Source organism: Balaenoptera acutorostrata, chromosome 3 (genome assembly GCF_949987535.1).
Source record: "Balaenoptera acutorostrata chromosome 3, mBalAcu1.1, whole genome shotgun sequence".
Lineage (NCBI taxonomy): Eukaryota > Metazoa > Chordata > Mammalia > Artiodactyla > Balaenopteridae > Balaenoptera > Balaenoptera acutorostrata.
In genome coordinates, this window is record NC_080066.1 from 95,820,087 (window position 1) to 95,841,705 (window position 21,619).

Genomic DNA, 21,619 nt, shown 5'->3' on the forward strand with positions numbered 1-21,619 from the left:
CAGGTGAGACATAAAACATTAAAGAAAAAAAAAAGCTAAAGGTTAAACTACTAGCTTGTCCTTTTCTTTCCTTTTGAAAATCACAGTGATAGTGTTTTTGTGTTTTGGTTTTTTTTACTTAAGGTAAATTTAAACCTGTTTTCCCTAAGAATCAGTGAGTGCCTATTGTTTACTTTAAAGATGAGGCTGTTACATATTTTTCACATGCCTTTCTTGATCCTCAGACCCCCTTCCCTAGTTCTTTCTTATGTGTGTCTGGATGGTCTGTTGTAGGTGGCCACAAATAGCCGAGTTTACTTATTTGACATTTTCCTTCTGGGAAGTCGTGCTTTCAGCAATGGACTTCGGATGGTATTAGAAGACAAGAGAATTTTGAAGGTGAGTGTGTAAGTTGATTCGTCTGCTGATAAGAATAACAGCCAGGTTCTAATAACTCTGTCTCTGTCTTCTGAATCCTTAGGTTATCCATGATTGTCGTTGGCTTTCTGATTGCCTCTTTCATCAGTATGGAATTTTGCTGAATAATGTCTTTGACACCCAGGTACGTGCATGCAGGGAAACACTGGAATCAATGCAGTGTATATAGCTCCTGTAGAAAATAGGCCTTGTCTGATGAATGATTGAAAGTCTTCTTGTGTGTGCCTCATTCCTGCCCACTTCTCATGTAAGATGTTTGTACAATATGTGAGAACATTTGGTGCACTGAAGAAGTACTGGAGAAAAGTTACTTATAATTATTTAGGGTTTTTTCCCTTCACTTTGCTCCAGAAATTTTCAAATAAGAAGCAAGCTCCATACTCTGTAGCATTCAGAAACTCAAACAATTTTGGGGTCATTTGGAAATCTGACATGGATTCTTACTGTGAGGTGGACAGTCATGTCTATGCCTTTACCACATATGTATCAGTTAAGGCTAATGGCTAATTGGCATCTAGCTCAGGGATGCAGGTTGCCCTAGATGTTCCCCCAAAGCCTATTCTGGCCCCAGATAGCCTGAAGATAAGAGGTTTTTCTCTGATCTAAAGGACCTAGAGAAATGAGAAATTCCTAGATTATACTAGATCTGGGTTTCTGGTTTGGCTGTGAGAGCCATAAACCCACTAGTTTTCATTATGTATTCTTTAAGTTCTTCTAGTCTTCTAGGTTAATGCCATGAAAGGGAGATCTTGAATATATAAACCTAGAGCCTTTGGAGAGGGGTTAAAATAATGAGTTAGCCAATTATTTTTTAACAGAAATTCCTAAAAGTTCAACTTTATGTTATTGTATGTGGTTTTAGTTTGCTCTTTATGTATCTGCTTATAATGAACTTTGTGCCACTTCTCTTGTTTACATGTTCCTTTGGGTCTTCTTTCAAGAGCATTCACTATATAGAGATTGCTTCTATGCTTACTCCAAAATGTAAGAAAATTGCTCATTGTTCCCTTGAGGCCATCAGGCTTCTTGATTAGACCTCGTATGTATTGTCTAATGAAGACATTGGCATATCTTTCCATATTTTTCTTTTCAGATTTTCATAGTACAAGAAGCAGGAATTCAGAATTATTTCAATTTGTCTTCCTTTAACACAGTGTATTAGTTTCCTATTGCTGTTGTAACTAATCACCACAAATTTTGTGGCTTAAAACATAAATTTACTCTCTTACAGTTCTGGAGGTCAGACGTCTGAAATCATTTTCACTGGGTGAAAGTCAAGGTGTCAGCAGGGCTGGTTTCTTCTTCTGGAGGCTCTGAGAGGACAGTCTGTTTCCTTGCCTTTTCATCTTTCACCTGTGTTCTTTGGCTTGTGGCTCCTTCCATCTTCAGAGTGCACCAGTCTCTGCTTTCATCATCACATCACCTTCTCTTCTGACTGTAGTAAAATCTCCCTCTGCCTCATCTTATAAGAATACTTGTGATTACATTTAGAGCCCATCTGAATAATTCAAGTTAATCTCCCTATCTCAATATCCTTAACTAATCACAGCAGCAAAGTCCATTTTGCCATTTAAGATAACATTCACAGGTCCAGGAATTAGCATGTGGATACATTTGGGGGCCGTTATTTAGCCTACCACACACAGACAAATAATGATTTCAGTTCTTAATTTTATTAGTTTTCCTTACCAAAACTTTACCAGAGTTGCTAATAAGTAGAAGTAATTCTTTAATTTTATCTTCCTTTCCCCATTCCTTGAAGGCACCAAAGAGCAATAAATAACCATAAGGCAGGCAAATAAAAGAAGTGGAAAAGAAAATAGACAGGGACACATTAAAATTGGGTGATCCTTTTTCTTTTTCTTTTTTTTTTTTTCGAATTTTTCAGAATAAGATAGCCTAACAACTTTAAATTTTCTAATGGCATTGTCTATCATGTGGGTCCTTGGGAAAAATGGTATTTAAAGATGTTTCTCTAAATGTATTTCTGCTATTTCTGTCATGAGATAACTCTCTGTATATATCCTACAGACTGGTCTGTTTGTCTTTTTTTAATGCCACAGGTAGCAGATGTCCTTCAATTTTCCATGGAAACAGGCGGTTTTCTTCCAAACTGCATTAGTACTTTACAGGAGAGTTTAATCAAACACCTTAAAATAGCCCCTAAACATCTCTCCTTTCTGGAAGAGAGACAAAAACGGATTCGGGTGAGTATTAACTTATGCCCCATATAACATTAATATTTTCAAGTGTCTTGTGAGTGGGATTATCAGCATATTATATAGAGAAATGACAGCTGCTGTGTAAGTGTATGAACATTGCCAAAATCTTAGTTGTTCCAAATGGGAACAGTTTGTTTGTGGTCTCAAGTGGAAAAAAGCCAGCATCCAGATTTGTTGGTTATCAATTAAAAAGTACTCTGAAATAAATTTTCAAGTTGGACAAGTGGGGATTTTATTGGGAATTTGGATTAAGGCAGTGGAACAAAAATCATGCCAGTTATTTCTCCCAAAGTAAGATAGATTTTCTTCAGCTTCTAATAGCCTTGCATGCAAACTTAGGTCATGACTGTATTGGCTGCAATTTTGGCCATATAATCTAATCAGTCCTGCTGCCTCCAGTTTTTTTTTTAGACATCAAGTCATGTTTTTTTAATGATTTTTTTTCCTCCATATTTTAAATTTATTTATTTATTTATTTATGTTTGGTTGTGTTGTGTCTTCGTTTCTGTGAGGGCTTTCTCTAGTTGTGGCAAGCGGGGGCCACTCTTCATCACGGTGCGTGGGCCTCTTACTATCGTGGCCTCTCTTGTTGCGGAGCACAGGCTCCAGACGCGCAGGCTCAGTAGTTGTGGCTCACGGGCCCAGTTGCTCCGCGGCATGTGGGATCTTCCCAGACCAGGGCTCGAACCCGTGTCCCCTGCATTAGCAGGCAGACTCTCAACCACTGCACCACCAGGGAAGCCCCTGCCTCCAGTTTTGAATGAGAAGCCCTAATCTCTCTCTCTTTCTCTCTTCTTCCCTCCCTCCCCACATCTTTCCCCCATCACATACACACACTCACTGTATACACACAATAAGTGTGTGTATGTACATGTGTGTATATTCTCAGAAGGCTAGCCATAGTGTGAAAGTAGAAGGTAATAATTGAAGAAAATGACAGTAATGGTGATTTAAGTTAAACAGCACTTAGATAAACCATTATTTTCTTTAAAGATTTGCTTACTATTCAGAGAAAATTGTTTTGGTGTCTCTAGGAAAACCCAGAACTATGGTTCACACGACCTCTTTCACCCTCTTTGCTAAAAATTTTGGCCCTGGAAGCTACCTACCTGCTCCCCCTTCGCTTGGTACTCCTAGATGAAATGATGTCTGATCTAACTACCCTGGTGGACGGGTACCTAAACATCTACCGAGAAGGGTCTGCAGACTGGCTGGGAGGCATGGAGGTAGGTGCCACTCTCTGTGGCTGTGTTTTCAGGACCTCTGCGTCCTCGTGGGGGCCACAGTGATACCCACTCTTCACAGCTGCACCAAATTTCTTTCAACAGACTTGATGATAAATATTCTTGAAGCGGCTGTAGCTTGGGCTTAATTCAGCTCCTTAAGCACTTTTTTACAATATATATATATTTTTTATGATCACTGACATTTATTTCATATGATGCAGCTGGTGATGTGCATTTCAATAAAACTAAAAGTTGATGTGCTAGAAGTCCTAACTCTTTTCTTAAATATTGTACCAATTTTCTCACAATACTGTTATGTTTCCAGTAAATATATCTTTCAAAGAAAGGATAAATTTCATTAGTTGTTTTTATGAAGCCAGCACAATATAAGAAAACTTACATTGTTGGCAAACTATTGCATTAGGCCAAATCTGGCCCATGGCCTATTTTTGTAAAGCTCACAAGCTAAGAATGATTTTTACAGTCTTAAAGGATTGTTAAAATATGCAAAAGCCATGTTTGTGGCTTACAAAGCCTAAAATATTTACTATTTGACTCCTTACATTAAAAGTTCATAGGCTACTGCTGTAAACAATTCTCATTTAGGAATACTGATGCAAAATCCTAAATAAAATAATAGCATTTTTGGTACAAACTCCACTTAGATGTGTTATACTTTTCTATTAATGTGTCTCTGGATTCTAGTTACAAGCATGGTTTAATATTATATTAATACTTATTAATATTTAATATTATATTAAATTCTGTATTTTATTAGGGCCAAGAAAGTCTTATGATTATCTCATAAATGCTGAAAAAGTTATTTTGTAACTTTTTAATATTTTGCTCTCACTGTTTAACAAGAAAAGAGCAATGTAAAAATCCTTTCATAGTTTGTTTGATTGGAGAATTTTAATGTTTTTCATTTATCACTGTAAAGCCAAGGACAATTTTTTAACTTTTTAATATTTTGCTCTCACTGTTTATTGCTGAAAAAAATTTGATAATATTCTATATACATTATTGATTAAAGTTGGAATAGGTACTTTAACATGATAAAACATATATCTCAGGCAAGAAGACTACCTAATATTTGATTGGGAACATCAATATCAAGAAATATACAGAAATGGTGACTATCACCACTACTTTAGTAGTTTCTGAAGCTATTAGCCAGTGAGGTTAGAAAAAAAAGATGAACTATAAAAATTGAACAGGAGGAATAGGAATGATGACTTGCCTGTGATATACCTGAATACTGAAGAGAATCAATTAAAAAAGACTGCCACAAACAAAAAGGCAGTTTAGTAAAATGGGTACAAATATAACATAAAACTTAATAGCTTTCCTATATCCCTATACACAACTACAGAATATAATGGGGGAAAAAATTCATTTATAATTGTAACAAAAAATAGATTATCCAGAAATAAACCTAACAAGAAATGTGAAATATAGAGATGAAAAAAATGTTAAAGTATTACTGAACGGCGTAAAAGAGGACTTAAATGAATGGGGACACTAAGTATTTTTGGCAATCAGTTATTCCTAAATTAACTTTTTTTAAAAAATTAATTTATTTATTTATTATTTATTTTTTTGGTTGCATTGGGTCTTTGTTGCTGTGCGCGGGCTTTCTCTAGTTGCAGTGAGCAGGGGCTACGCTTCGTTGCGGTGCGCGGGCTTCTCATTGCGGTGGCTTCTCTTGTTGTGGAGCACAGGCTCTAGGTGCGCGGGCTTCAGTAGTTGTGGCTCGTGGGCTCTAGAGCGCAAGCTCAGTAGTTGTGGCGCACGGGCTTAATTGCTCTGCGGCATGTGGGAATCTTCCCGGGTCAGGGCTCGAACCCGTGTCCCCTGCATTGGCAGGCGGGTTCTTAATCACTGCGCCACCAGGGAAGCCCCCTAAATTAACTTTTAAATTTAACTTTCTTCTAAGAAAAATGCTAAAGCCATAATTACTTTGGCAAACTGTGACTATAGTGTTTATAGAGATAAATAAGCATAAATAAGCATAGTCCTGTCAGATATTAAAACATATTATATGTCTGCACTAAATATGAGTGGTACATGTATAGGCAGATCGATGCAATAGAGAACCCAGAAATAGATCTCATATATATCAGTAATGGTTGGGATAAAGGTAAGATTTCCAATCAATGAGAAAAAGATAAGCATTTAGTAAATGGCCTCAGGCAATTGACTAACCATTGTGGGGGAGGAGAATCAGAGTTGGATTGTTATCTCTTTCCGATACACCAAAATAAATCCCGTGGATCAAGTATTTATGTAAGAACTAGAATTATAAAAGTATTGGAAAAAAAGTATTGGGACTTCCCTGGTGGTCCAGTGGCTAAGACTCCGCACTCCCAAAGCAGGGGGCCTGGGTTCCATCCCTGGTCAGGGAACTAGATCCCACATGCGGCAATGAAGATCCCATGTGCTGCAACTAAGACCCAGCGCAGCTAAATATGTAAGTAAATAAATAAATATTTTTTTAAAGTATTAAAAGAAAATGATGTCACGGTAGGGAATGTATCCCCTCCCCCAACTTTACTGAGGAATAGTTGACAAAATTAATTGTGTATATTTAAAGTGTACATCGTGATGATTTGATATACATTGTGGAATGATTATCAAGATCAAGATAACTAACATCCATCACCTCATAGCTAACTTTTTTTATGTAGTGAGAATGCTTAAGATCTACTCTCAGAAACTTTCAGGTATACAATACTGAACTATTAACTACAGTAACCATGCTGTGCATTAGATCCTCAGAACTTATTCTTCTTATAACTGAAAGTTTGTACCCTCTGGCCTACATGTCCCCATTTTCCTCTCCCTCAGCCCCTGGGAACCACCATTCTATTCTCTGTTTTTATGAAATCAGATTTTTGTTTTTGTTTTTGTTTTTTAAGATTTCATATATAAGTGATACTGTGCAGTATTTGTCTTTGTCTGGCTTATTTCACTTAGCATAATACCCTCCAGGTTCAAACATACTGTTGCAGATGGCAGGACTGCCTTCTTTTTTATGGCTGAAAAATATTCTGTTGTACAGAATATTGTATTTTATAGTGTATATACACCACATCTTTATCCATTTATCTGTTGATAGACACAGGTTGTTTACATATTGTGACTATTGTGAATTATGATGCAGTGAACAAGGGAATGTACGTATCTCTTTGCGATCCTGTTTTCATATGCTTCAGATATGTACCCAGACGTGGGATTGCTGGACCATATAATAGTTCTATTTTTAATTTTTTGAGGAACATCCACATTGTTTTCCACTGTTTTACATGGGAATGTAAATTGCATCAATTTACATTCCCATCAACAGCATATAAGTGTTCCCTTTTCTCCACATTCTCACCAACACTTGTTATCTGTCTTTTTGATAATAGCCATCTTAACAGGTGTTAGTAACACCTCATTGTGGTTTTGATTTGCATTTCCCTGATAACTAGTGACTTCGAGCATCTTTTCATGTACCTGTTGGCCATCTAAATGTCTTTGGAAAATTATCTATTCAGGTCCTTTGCTCACTTTTAAATTAAGAGTATTTGCTTTTTTGCTATTGAGTTGTATGAGGGAATGCTTTTCTATGCAACACAGAAATACTCAGAACTCATAAAAGATGAATAAATATGACTTTAAAAATTTTGTATGGCGAAAATACTGTGAACAAAGTCAAAGGGCAAGCAACCTAGGAAAAATTATTTGCCTCATGTAACAAAGAGGAATTTTCTTAATATATTCTTTATTGTAGCATTTATGTAATGACAAAATACTGAAGACAACCCAAATATCCATCCACAAGGGTTTGGTTAAACAAACTATGGTATATCCATATAGCCATTAAAATTGCCAATATGGAAGAATCTCCAAGACAGATTTTTTAGTTGGAAAAATCAAGAAGAAGAAGACTATATGATATTACGTAACCATTTGTATAAAATAATTTTAGAAAGAGTTATCAAAGTAAAAAGTTGGGGGAAAATAAAAATTGAAAAATGTAATCCAATGAATAGATAAATATTTAGTAAGGGATCATATATGCAAAGACTGTCTCTGGAGGCTACAGAAGAAGCTGCTTTTTAGAGGATGCACCTGCTAAGGCAGTTGGGGCGAGGTTGGAATGGACCCTTATTTTTCATTGTATAATCTTTATACATACACACATGCACAACATACACACAAAATTGGATTCAAAATATTTAAATTACTTGAAAAATAGTACTACTATAGTTGAAGACACTAGAGGGTGCTATAAGAACACATTTGAATAGACCCTTGCTTGCCAAATACTAAGTGTAGTAGAAGTGATTTTAAAGTGATTTTAAGGACCATATTCAGAAATTTAGTTATAGTAGACTTGTGTTCATTTTCTTTTCTTAGCGTACATGTATGGAGCTCCCAGAGGAACTGCTTCAGCTCAAGGACTTCCAGAGACAGCGCAGAGAGAGAGCTGCAAAAGAATATAGAGTAAATGCACAGGGACTCCTAATAAGGACAGTGCTACATCCAAAGAAATCTATGACAGAGACAGCAGGGAAAGAGGGAAAAGTAAGAGGTTTCTTACTCTGTAAAAATTCTAGGCTAGATAAACCTCCAAATTTTACATCTCACAAGGATGTAAGTTTGCTAAAAGAAGAATCTAAGAGTAAGCAAACCACAGCGGAACCTCAACATCTACCTCCCATAAAGGAAGAAGTCAGTGAAGATTCCAGTAACAAACAAATTTGCCCTGAGTCAGAGGGGTTAAAGGACCAGAGAATAACTCAAAAAGCATACCTCAAGATACCTAAACAAGAGTTTCAGACAAATTTATCTTTGAAAGAGGAGATAGAACAGTTACTGATGGTGGAAAACAAGGAAGATCTAAAATGTACAAAACAAGATGTTTTAGTGTCTCCTTCCCTTCCTCAGGAAACCGGAGTGTCTCCAAGTGACATTTTTCATCCTTTTAGAAAAGCTGTGCTTCCCACACTTCCTCCCTGCCCAGCTTTGGAGAAGACTGATTCCTGGATAAATCCAGATTCTCCCAATCTGCCTTAGAGATCTGCAGTTTGTTCTTGAGGCCAATAAAGGTGGCTTATTTCCTCTGCCATCAAGGCCTTCCTCAGTGCTTAAGTTTCTTGTGTTGTAAATTAGTCACAGGCTTTGGGGGAAATTATATCCTTTTGCTTACTCCTATATTCTTGGAATTTGATTAGGATGGGAATGAATAAGTTAAATAATGGAAGAAGTAAATGTTCTGATTATGTCACTGTGTAGAAATGTTCCCTGTGGCCAGACTGAATTATTTCTCATAATTCGGGTTTAAAGGATTTGAAGAAGGGAAAAATTTTGGATTTAGTGTCTGGAAGAATCTATACTTTAAATTTTTTGTTGTTTTTTCTGGTTTGAAGGGTGTTGGTAAAACTCTTAGCCATAAGTTTAAAAATATTAGTACCTGACAAATTTACCTGTACTTTTTCCCTTTTTAGAATATTAACTTTGTCAATTATACCTCAATAAAGATGAAAAATATTAACTTTATTTTTGAATTTTAAATGTTTGGTCTGTCTTATGTCATAGACAAATAATAGTTTATGTTATTACAGGAATCAATATCCCAGTTTTAATTTCTTTTCATTCCATTTACTTTTAGAGAGTTTTGTCCATTTCCCTAACAAAGCAGGGCCTTCTTTAGAGTATGTCTATTATGTAAACTTGAAGTATGATTCCACTCTGTTGGCCTGGAGTTGGTATGCCTTCTTAGGGTGAAAGGAAGGTAGCCTGTACTGAGCCCTTTTTATGTTGAATACTTGCAAGTTGCTCATTCTTTTGTGTATAATAACCAGTAAACCTGTTTGGTATTAGGTTATCTCTCACTTTTCTTCATTGGGTCAGGGTAGGAATAAATTGGAATGTGTCTGGATTTCTAGGTCTAGAATCTAGTGGAAATCTGTAACTTTTTTTTTTTTTTTTTTTTTTTTTTGCGGCGCTGCACAGCCTGTGGGATCCTAGTTCCCTGACCAGGGATGGAACCTGGGCCACATCAGTGAAAGCACCGAGCCCTAACCATTGGACTGCCAGGGAATTCCCTAGAAATATGCAATTTGACCGTTATACAGGCCTCTACTACTTAGGGGAGACAGGGACAGTCTATAATTAGGAACATCCTTGTCTTTGCTCATTGATTCTATCATGAGTACCATTGAAAGAACAGCTGTGTCTTCCAAATCCCAGAGCCCAGATCTGGTCTAAGCTTAAGATGAAGGCAGGACTAAGAGCAGTCAGCTCAGCCCTGCAGTTGCTGTCCCTCACTTTGTCCATAGTTTAGAAGGTCATTGGAGGCCAAGGTGGTTTCTGGTTCATCCTGGGTGAATGTGTTTTCAGGTTGAGCCCGGAAAGTGGTTAATCTAGGTTTACTCTGGAAAGGGCATGAATTTCTGTGAAATTCATAGAATTGATTTAGCTTCTTATGGAACCATACCACACACAATTTTTATACATACATACATGTAAATATACAGGCTACAAAGAAAAATGTGATGTTCTTCATATTTAAAAAAAGGATTCTTCTTTCGTTATGTATTTTGTGACTAATAAAGAACAACAGGATTCTGTTGGACCTTTGCTGTGCCGCTCAATATGGTAGCTATATGTGGCTATTGAAATTTAAAATTAAATTGATTAAAATGAAATAAAATTAAGAATTCAGTTCCTCAGTTGCACTTGCTATATGTCCAGTACTCAATAGTTTCATGTACCCAGTGACTACCATATTGAACATCACACATATAGAACATTTCCATCATTCCAGAAAGTTCTATTGGACACTGCTATTTGAGAAGTACTTTGACTCTCAGAACTAAATGAGCCTTCCGGGTTTCATCACAGTATTTTCTTAGTGAAACGGTCACATAACTGGAACTGCATTTTTCTCCATATTCTCATTCTAGCCTGGACTGCCTACCTAAATTCCATGTGCTCAGATCCAACCATGAACTTCTGTCCTTTCCTGGATAGAGTGAAAAAAAATCCCTGGGTTATTCAAGCCCTGTTGCTAGTGTTCTGTGCCATTACTTAGATTTCTTATCTAAATTTTGCTCAGAATTTTGGAAAATCTTTGGTTCTTGACCCAACCAATTGTTGAGTTCTTACTCTATATTTTTCTATTTGAGAGTTTATAAACCATACTGCCTGCTTTCCCAAACTCTTGGGAGTCTTGCTTCAGTCTACACTGAATTCCTGCATCTGTCCTACTCAGGTCTGACCTTTCTGTACATGATCTGCAGTTAGACATTCTCACAAGCAATCTGATCCTTTTAATTTGGGAATTAGGAAACAGAGTTAAATGACTTCCCTGAAGAAAAGTGCTGCACTGAGAATAGAACCAGTGTTTCTTACTTCTTGGTCCATTCAGTGTTCTTTCAACTATAGTATGAAAAATCATTGCAGCAGCTTTGCCTCCAATCTGGCTGTGAGCTTGATAAAGCCTAACATGACACAATAGAATTTTAATACACTGGGACTTCCCTGGTGGCGCAGTGGGTAAGAATCCACCTGCCAATGCAGGGGACATGGGTTCGATCCCTGGTCCGGGAAGATCCCACATGCCGTGGAGCAACTAAGCCCGTGCACTGCAACTACTGAAGCCCGCGCACACTAGAGTCCACGTGCCACAACTATGGAGCCCGCATGCCACAACTACTGAAGCCCACGCACCTAGAGCCTGTGCTCTGCAACAAGAGAAGCCACCACAATGAGAAGTCTGTGCACCCCAATGAAGAGTAGCTCCGGCTCGCCACAACTAGAGAAAGCTCACGCGCAGCAACAAAGACCCAACACAGCCAAAAAAAAAAAAAGAATTTTAATACACTATAGGCCTGTCGTTGTTTTGACACAAGGCAAGTCACAGCAGCAAGCCAAGATAAGGCTTGGTGCAAACTTGGGGAGCTGAGGGTGATTAGCCAGGTGTACTTATCAAAAAGGCATTTACTATAAAGGTAACATCAATAAATACCTTACAGAAAAATTTAGAAAATATTGAGAAAAAAATACTCAACTATCATCCCACATTATACAACCCTTCCTAGCATTTTGGCACTTTTCTTTCAATTTTTTCTCTCTCATTCTCTATCTCTCTACACACACACAATCACAACCATACCGTAAATACATTTATTGTGTTTTTTATATCAAGTATTTCTCCATTTTATAATCCTAACAACCAACATTTTAAACAGATGTTTCATTTTAAAATTAATATGCTATTATATAGAATTTGGAAAATAGAGGAAAATAAGAAAAAATTTACTCATTTCTCTAACCCAACAGAAAAATCAGGTAATATTTTTGTTAATGTCAGTGTTTATGCATAGGTTTTACCCTCTACATAGTTATATATATACACACTCTACTTTATGAATGTTTTCCTATGCTGTTATACACCCTTTGTAAAGATTTTTTTTTAATATTTTTTTAAATTTATTTTTGGCTGCGTTGGGTCTTCGTTGGTGCGCACGGGCTTTCTCTAGTTGCAGCGAGCGGGGGCTACTCTTCTTTGTGGTGCGCAGGAGGTGGCTTCTCTTGTTGCGGAGCTCTAGGTGTGTGGGCTTCGGTAGTTGTGGCATGTGGGCTTCGGTTGTTGTGGCATGCAGGCTCAGTAGCTGTGGCTCGTGGGCTCTAGAGCGCAGGCTCAGTAGTTGTGGCACACGGGCTTAGTTGCTCCGTGGCATATGGGATCTTCCCGGACCAGGGATCGAACCCGTGTCCCCTGCATTGGCAGGTGGTTCTTAACCACTGTGCCACAAGGGAAGTATCAAGATTTTTTTTTTTGCTGTGCTGTGCGGCTTGTGGGATCTTAGTTCCCTAACCAGGGATCAAACCCGGGCCCTTGGCAGTGAAAGCGCAGAGTCCCAACCACTGGACCGCCAGGGAATTCCCAAGATTTTTATGACTACATAATATTTCTAAGCGGATACACCATGGCTTACTTAGCTCTGTTTTGGTATATTCAGGGTGTTTCCATTCCTTATTTCCTGCTTTTTCCATGTTTTGAATCATTTTGTCAGAATTAAATTCCAGACGTAGGTCAAAGAGGTTTTCTTGGTTTTGTTTTTTACAGCTTTTGCTGAGTTACTTTTCAAAAGTGTTAACCAGTTATATTGCCACTCCAATTTTTGTAGTAATGATGCACCATTGAGAGCATTAGATTTTTTTTCTTGAGAGGCATTGCATGCTTTTGACTTTCAAAATTCTAACTTCTTTATCCATAAACCTGAAAGGTTTCCTGTCATTTTTTGTAACTTACCTGCATTAGATACCATGAAGATTAATAAAAACATACATACTGGGAATATTTGAATTCTGATAAATGTCTCTGATCTCTAAGTAAGGACATTATTATGGGTAAAATATTTTAATCATATAAACCCTAAAATAAAACCAAAGTCTATATACTCATGATGAAAGACATCTTTGAAATGTCTTGGAACTCTCATCAGGGATGTCATAGAAAATGATATTTATTTTTATACGAAACGAGAAAGAATCTTAGCTAAATTGCTAGGCTTACCCTAAGACAAAATTTAATACATTCTATTCCACATACTCACAGGAGTTGAGCCTGTAACTCTATAATTTAATAGACCTCCTTAAACAGGAAAAGCTGTCAAATTGTAATCAGGGTATAATCAGCAACCCAATCTTAATATATATATTGCAAATAAAAAAATGTCGAAACTATGCTTCAATTTAGTCAGTCATGAACAGCATTTTTTTTTTTTATTGATTGATTGATTGATTGCTATGTTGGGTCTTCGTTTCTGTGCTAGGGCTTTCTCTAGTTGCGGCAAGCAGGGGCCACTCTTCATCGCGGTGCGTGGGCCTCTCACTATTGTGGCCTCTCCTGTTGCGGAGCACAGGCTCCAGACGCGCAGGCTCAGTAGTTGTGGCTCACGGGCCTAGTTGCTACGTGGCATGTGGGATCTTCCCAGACCAGGGCTTGAACCCGTGTCCCCTGCATTAGCAGGCAGATTCTCAACCACTGCGCCACCAGGGAAGCCCATGAACAGCATTTCTTAAACAGTGGAATAGAATAGAGAATATCAGAGTGCGATATACATAGTAAAGGAAAGTATCATTTTGTGAAACTTTTTTTCTCTGTTGTATGCCAGAGTATGTGTACTTTTACTATTGGTTGTGGTAAAAAGCAGCTCAAGATAAGCATAGAAGGAAACTTACATCTTTAAATACTTACACAATAAAACAAGAAAGATCTAAAACCAGTGATCTCAGCTTCCATCTTAAGCTAGAAAAGGAAGAATAAATTAAACTTGGGCTAAGTAGGATGAAACAAATAATGATGAGAATAGAAATCAATAAAATTAAAAGTGGAGAGAGAAAATCAATAAAACCAAAACCTGTAAGATCAGTAAAATTGTTAAACTTTTACCCATACTGACCAAGATTTGTTTTTTAAAAAGGCACAAATTACCAATATCAGAAATGAAAGATTATTATTACAGATCCTGTATATATATATTAAAAGAATAGGGAAAAAAAAAAAAAAAAGAATAGGGACTTCCCTGGGGGCACAGTGAATAAGAATTCGCCTGCCAATGCAAGGGACACGGGTTCGAGCCCTGGTCCAGGAAGATCCCACATGCCATGGAGCAGCTAAGCCCGTGCGCCACAACTACTGAGCCTGTGCTCTAGACCCTGTGAGCCACAGCTACTGAGCCCTCGTGCCACAACTACTGAACCTGGCGCACCTAGAGCCTGTGCTCCACAACAAGAGAAGCCACCACAATGAGAAGCCTGCGCACCGCAATGAAGAGTAGCCCCTGCCTGCCGCAACTAGAGAAAGCCCACGCGCAGCAACGAAGACCCAACACAGCCAAAAAAAAGAAGGATAACAAGGGGCTACTGTGAACAGTTCTGTGCCCACAAACTGAAAAACTTAGTTGTAGTGGACAAATTCATTGAAAAACACAAAATACCAAAACTGATTCAAGAAGAAATAGAAAACCTGAATAGCCCAAAATCAACTAAATGCATGGAATTCATAATTTAAAACCTTCCCTAAAGCAAACTTTGCTCCCAGGTAGCTTTTCTGGTGAATTTCTATCTAAGGAAGCAATAATACTAATCCTTCCAGGAAAAAAAAAAGGAAGGATCACTTCCCAACTCATTTTATGAGGCCAACATTACCATATACCAAAAGCAGACAACAACATTGCAAGAAAAGAAAACTATAGACAAATATTTCTTATAAACATAGACACTAAAGTTGCAACATTAACAAAATGTTGGCAATAGAATCCAGAAATATATAAAAAGAATAATACATCATGACCAAATGGAGTTTATCCCAGGAATGCAAGTGTGATTTAACATGAAAATGTAATACATCAAATTAACAGAATAAAGGAGAAAGACCATGTGATTATCTCAGTAGGTACTGAAAAAAATTTTTTGACAAAATTGTACATCCATTCATGGTAAAAACAAAAACAAAAACAAAAAAACTGTCAGCAAACTAGGATTAGCAGGGGACTTACTCTACTTAATAAAGTTCTTTTTTAAAAAACCTACTACTGACACCAAAGTCATGGGCAAAAAAAGAAAAAATAGACAAACTGGATTTTGTGAAGATTGTAAAAATTTGTGCACGAAAAGACAATATTAAAAGAGTAAAGGGGGGCTATCCTGGTGATGCAGTGGTTGAGAATCCACCTGCCAGTGCAGGGGACACGGGTTCGAGCCCTGGTCCGGGAAGATCCCACATGCCGCGGAGCAACTAAGCCTGTGTGCCACAACTACTGAGCCCACGAGCCACAACTACTGAAGCCCACACGCATAGAGCCCATGCTCTGCAACATGAGAAGCCACCGCAATGAGAAGCCTGCGCACCACAACGAAGAGTAGCCCCTGCTTGCCACAACTAGAGAAAGCCCGCGAGCAGCAACAAAGACCCAACGCAGCCAAAAATTAAATAAATTAAAAAAAAAAATGAGTAAAGGGAATTCCCTGGTGGTCCAGTGGTTAGGACTCCGCACTTCCACTACAGGACTGCAGGGGAAACGTGTTCGAGAGTCATGGTTGGGGAACTAAGATCTCACATGCTGCTCAGCCAAAAAAAAAAAAAAAAGAAAGAAAAAAATGTAAAAAGACAACCCACAGAATGGGAGAATATGTTTGCAAATCATGTATTTGATAAGGGATTCAAAGCCAGAATATATAGAGAACTCCTAAAATTCAGCAACAAAAAAACAAACAACCTGATTCAAAAACAGACAACAGACTTGAATAGACTTTTCTCCAAAGAAGATATACAAATGGCCAATCAGCAAATGAAAAGATGCTCAACATCACTAATCATTAGAGAAATGCAAATCAAAACTGCAATGAGATACCACCTCACACCCATTAGGATGGCTACTATCAAAAAACAGAAAATAAATGTTTGAAAGGTTGTGGACAAATTGAAACACTTGTACACTGTTGGTGGGAATGTAAAATGGTGCACCTACTATGGAAAACAGCATGGTGTTCCTCAAAAAATTAAAAACAATTACCATATTATCCAGCAGTTCCACTTCTGGATATATACCCAAATGAACTGAAAACAGAGTCTTGAAGAGATATTTGTTTTCCATGTTCATAATAGTATTATTAACAATAGCCAAAAGGTGGAAGCAACCCAAGTGTCCATCAACAGATGGATGAATGGATAAGCAAAATGTGGTATATACATACAATGGAATATTATTCAGCCTTAAAAAGGAAAGAAATTCTGCAATATGCTATGACGTGGATGAAACTTGAGTACATTATGGTTAGTGAAATATCCAGTCACAAAAAATAAATATGAGATATCTAGAGTAATCAAAATTATAGCAGAAAGTAGAATGGTGGTTGCTCAGGCTGGGGGAAAGAAGAAATGGAGAATTATTGTTTGTAGAGTTTCAATTTTGCAAGTTGAAAGAATTCTGGAGATTGATGGTTGCATAACAACATGAATGTACTTAATACCAGTGAACAGGACTTCCCTGGTGGCGCAGTGGTTAAGGATCTGCCTGCCAATGCAGGGGACATGGGTTCGAGACCTGGTCTGGGAAGATCCCACATGCCGCGGACCAACTAAGCCTGTGCGCCACAACTACTGAGCCTGCGCTCTAGAGCCCGTGTGCCACAAGTACTGAAGCCTGCATGCCTAGAGCCCATGATCTGCAACAAGAGAAGCCACTGCAATGAGAAGCCCATGCACCGCAACGAAGAGTAGTCCCCACTCGCTGCAACAAAGACCCAATGCAACCAAAAATAAAATCTAAATAAATTTATTAAAAAAAAATACCAGTGAACAGCACATTTAAAAATGAATGAGATGGTAAATTTGATATGTGTTTTACCACATTTTTTTAAATTGGGGGAAAAAACTATTACTAACATCACACTTATAATGGTGAAAGTCTGAATGTTTCTCCCATATAACAGAGAACAAGAAAGGATAATTGCTCTCACTACTTCAATTCGAAATTGTACTGTAGGTACTAACTAGTGGAATAAAGCAAGAAAAAATAAAGAAAAAGCATATAGATTAGAAGTTTTAAAAGTAAAATTGTATTTTTACATGACGTGATCATGTGCATATACAATCCTAAGGAATCTACAAAAAGCTACCAGAACCCATAAGTGAATTTAGCAATGTTACAGGGTATACTGCCAATATAAAAAAATGTGAGTATACAAAAAATACTAGCAATGGTCAATCAGTAACTGAAATTTTTAAAAATATCATTTACAATAATGTCCAAAAACATGATATCCTTAAGGATATGCTCAATAAAATACGTGCAAGACTCGTGTATTGAAAACTACAAAATATTTCTGAAAGAAACTAAAGATGTAAATAAGTGGGAAATATACCATGGAAAGCTCAGTATTGTTAAGATGTAAATTATCCCCAAATTGATGTATAGATTCATTACAATCACAGTCAAAATCCAAGCAGGTGGGACTTCCCTGGTGGTCCAGTGGTAAAGAACCCACCTTCCAAGGCAGGGGACACAGGTTCGATTCTTCGTCGGGGAACTAAGATCGCACATGATGCGGGGCAACTAAGCCTGCGTGCCGCAACTATTGAGCTCGCTCACCTCAACGAGAGAGCCTGCATGCCACAAACTACAGAGTCCACGTACTCTGGAGCCCATACGCCACAACTAGAGAAGAGAAAACCTGCTCACCATAACTAGAGAGAAGCTCGAGCGCCGCAGTGAAGAGACTGTGCACCGTAATGAAAGATCCTGCATGCCTGAACGAAGACCCTGTGTGCTGCAACTAAGACACAATGCAGCCAAAAAAATAAGGAAATAAATAAATTAAATAAATAAATATTTTTAAAAAATCCAAGCAGGCTTTTATGTAGAAATTGACAAGGTGATTCCAAAATCTATATGGAAATGCAAAGGACTTAGATTAGCTAGAACAATTTAGAAAAGGAAGAATAAAGTTGGAGAATTTTTACTACCTGATTTAAAGACTTTAAAGCAACAGTAATCAAAGCAGTATGGTATTAGTATAAGGTAGTCATGAGATTAATGGAACAGAATATTGAGCCCAGAAATAGAGCCACACATATTAAGTCCAATATTAATTGGCCAATATTTTTAATTTTTGACGAAGGTGCCAAGGTAAATTCAATGGAAGAAAAAACTGTCTTTTAAACAAATGGTTGCAGAACAGCTAGGTATCCATACGGAAAAAAAAAAAAAAAAGAAGCCAGTCCTTACTTTACGTCATACAAAAAATGTACTCAAAATGAATCATATACCTAAATGTAAAAGCTAAAACTATAAAAAATTTCAAAAAAAAATATGAGAAAATCTTCATGACACTGAGATAGACAAAAATTTCCTTCCTAGGATGCAAAAAGCACAAACCATAAAGAGAAAACCTATTAACTGGATATCATCAAAATTTTAAAGTTCTGCTCCTTGAAAGACACTTCAAAGAAAATGAAAAAGCAAGCCACAGACTGGGAGGAAATATTTGCCATACATATATTCTGACAAAGGATTTGTATCCAATACATATAAAGAAATCTTATAACTCGGTAAGACAATACAATTTAAAAATGTGCAAAAGATTTCAATAGAAACATCATGAAAGAAGATATAAGAATGGCCAGTAAACACATGAAATAATGTTCAGTATTTTTTATTATCATGTGAATTAAAACCACAATGAGTTAACACCACACATTCACTGCAGTGGCTAAAATTAAAAAGACCAGTACCACCAAATATAGGTAAGGATGTGGAGCAATCAGAACTCATACATAATTAGTGAAAATGTGAAATGGCACAACCAGTTTGGGAAAAGTTCTGGCTATTTCTTAAAAGTGTAATATTCACATATGATCCAGAAATTCAACTCCTTGATATTTATGCATCAATAAAGTTGATTTTTTTCTAAGTTAAAAAAAAAGACTGAAAATACCAAGTGTTGCAGAATGTGGAGCAACCAGACTATAAAATGTACAACCACTGGGACTTACCTGGTGGCACAGTGTTTAAGAATCTGCCTGCCAATTCAGGGGACACGGGTTCGATCCCTGGTCCGGGAAGATCCCATATGCCGCGGAGCAAGTAAGTCCATGCACCACAACTACTGAGCCTGCACTGTAGAGCCCGCGTGCCACAACTACTGAATCCCACACGCCTAGAGCCCATGCTCCGCAGCAAGAGAAGCCACCGCAATGAGAAGTCCACGCACCGCAACGAAGAGTAGCTCCCACTCACCGCAACTAGAGAAAGCCCGCATGCAGCAACAAAGACCCAACACAGCCCAAAGTAAATAAATTAATTAAAAAAGAAACTAAAAACCACCCTTTAAAGTAAAATAAAATGTACAACCACTATAGAAAACAGTTTGCCAGTTTCACCCCCACAATCCACTCCTAGGGATTTATTCCAAGAGTAATGAAAGCATATATCTACACAAAGACTTGGACACAAATGCTCACGATGACTGTATTCCTTTTTTTTTCCCTTAATTTTATTTATTTATTTATTTTTGGCTGGGTTGGATCTTCGTTGCTGTGTGTGGGCTTTCTCTAGTTGCGGTGAGCAGGGGCTACTCTTCGTTGCGTTGCTCAGGCTTATTGCGGTGGCTTCTCTTGTTGCAGAGCACGGGCTCTAGGCGTGCAGGCTTCAGTAGTTTTGGCGCACAGGCTCAGTAGTTGTGGTGCATGGGCCTAGTTGCTCCATGGCATGTGGGATCTTTCCAGACCTGGGATGGAACCCGTGTCCCCTGCATTGGCAGGCAGATTCTTAACCACTGCGCCACCAGGGAAGTCCCGACTTTATTCTTAATAGCCGTAAACTGGAATCCTAATTTCCAGCAACACATGAATGGATAAACCAAAAGCAGTGTATCCATACAGCGGACTAGTACTAAGCAATAAAAAGGGACAAACTATCATGCACATAACATGGACAACTCTGAAAAAATTTTGCTGAGCAAAAGATGCCAGATGCAAAAGAGTACATACTGCATTATTCTATTATATGAAACTAGTAAAAACAAAACTAGTCTATGGTGACAGGAAAGCAGATGAGTGGTTGCCTGGGGCTAGGGAAAGGGGTTGGGGATTGACTGCAACAGGGCACAAGGGAATTTTTTTCAGGTGATATGAATGTTGTATATCTTGATTGTGGTGGTGGTTACACCAATGTATACATTTGTCAAAACTCATTGAAATGTACGTGCACTTTATTGTACATAAACTATGCCTCGATAAAGTTTATTTTAAAAACATTTGGAAGCCACTGGTCTACTGGGTATGAGGGAAATAATCATTAGCGTTGCAACATTTTGTTAAATGATATTGTTACCAAGGCTGTAGCCCCAGAATCATAACCCTGCCCCTCCCTTGAATAGAAACTAATTACTCTTACTAAAGTTTTCGGAGGAAGCTGCAAAGAGAAAAAACAAGAACTGGTTAGAACCACCTAGGCCCAAGATGGTGGGAGATTTGACTTCCAGTAGACCTTGAGCCTTATTATACACTCATTGTAATACATTAGCATGCTAAATGACACATCCACCAAAGCCATGACAATCGACGATTGCCATGACCACAACCAGAGAAGCCTATACAAGGACTGAAAAGGAGAGTTGCATCAGTTCCAGGTCCAAACCACACCCCTGTTCTGGGATAACTCATGAATATTCCTCCCACTCTTTCCAATTCCCTCCTTTTTTTTTTTTTAAGTTTTAATTTATTGATTGATTGATTGCTTGACTGCTATGTTGGGTCTTCGTTTCTGTGCTAGGGCTTTCTCTAGTTGCGGCAAGCGGGGGCCACTCTTCATCGCGGTGCGCGGGCCTCTCACCATCGTGGCCTCTCTTGTTGCGGAGCACAGGCTCCAGACGCGCAGGCTCAGTAGTTGTGGCTCATGGGTCTAGTTGCTCTGCGGCATGCGGGATCCTCCCAGACCAGGGCGCGAACCCATGTCCCCTGCATTAGCAGGCAGATTCTCAACCACTGCGCCACCAGGGAAGCCCCCCAATTCCCTCCTTTTTAACTCGACCTTCCTGTATATTTGATGTCTCCACAGGAATTGAGTTGAGAAGCTGCTTTGCAAACTAGGTTCTTTGCTTCTCCATTCTTTGGCCACTGAATAAAGCTTGTGCTATTCCAGCCTCAGCATCAGTTTCATTGTTGGCTGCATGACTCCAATCAGAAAA

General features: G+C 38.1%; 1 protein-coding gene and 1 long non-coding RNA gene across 9 annotated transcripts in view; one reads left to right on the forward strand and one right to left on the reverse strand.

Moving 5' to 3' along the window:
• The window catches only part of EXD1 (exonuclease 3'-5' domain containing 1), a 74,947-nt gene that overhangs the window by 30,563 nt on the left and 22,765 nt on the right, over window positions 1-21,619 (forward strand). For 4 of the 6 annotated variants that reach the window (XM_007180371.2, XM_007180370.2, XM_007180372.2 and 1 more), the window contains 5 exons: window positions 274-378; window positions 461-541; window positions 2,481-2,624; window positions 3,674-3,865; window positions 8,270-9,377. In XM_007180371.2, coding sequence (XP_007180433.2) covers window positions 274-378; window positions 461-541; window positions 2,481-2,624; window positions 3,674-3,865; window positions 8,270-8,929 — 1,182 coding nt within the window. In that variant the 3' untranslated portion in view covers window positions 8,930-9,377. Of the gene's footprint in view, window positions 1-273; window positions 379-460; window positions 542-2,480; window positions 2,625-3,673; window positions 3,866-8,269; window positions 9,378-21,619 lie in introns of those variants that run through there. The other 2 variants (XM_057543718.1, XM_007180373.2) reach the window with 2 other exon arrangements.
• LOC130707647 (uncharacterized) overlaps window positions 7,630-21,619 on the reverse strand; it is a 53,788-nt gene continuing 39,798 nt past the window's right edge. For 2 of the 3 annotated variants that reach the window (XR_009007645.1, XR_009007644.1), the window contains exon 4: window positions 7,630-8,339. This is a non-coding gene — a long non-coding RNA (uncharacterized LOC130707647). Of the gene's footprint in view, window positions 8,340-20,393; window positions 20,845-21,619 lie in introns of those variants that run through there. The other variant, XR_009007642.1, reaches the window with a different exon arrangement.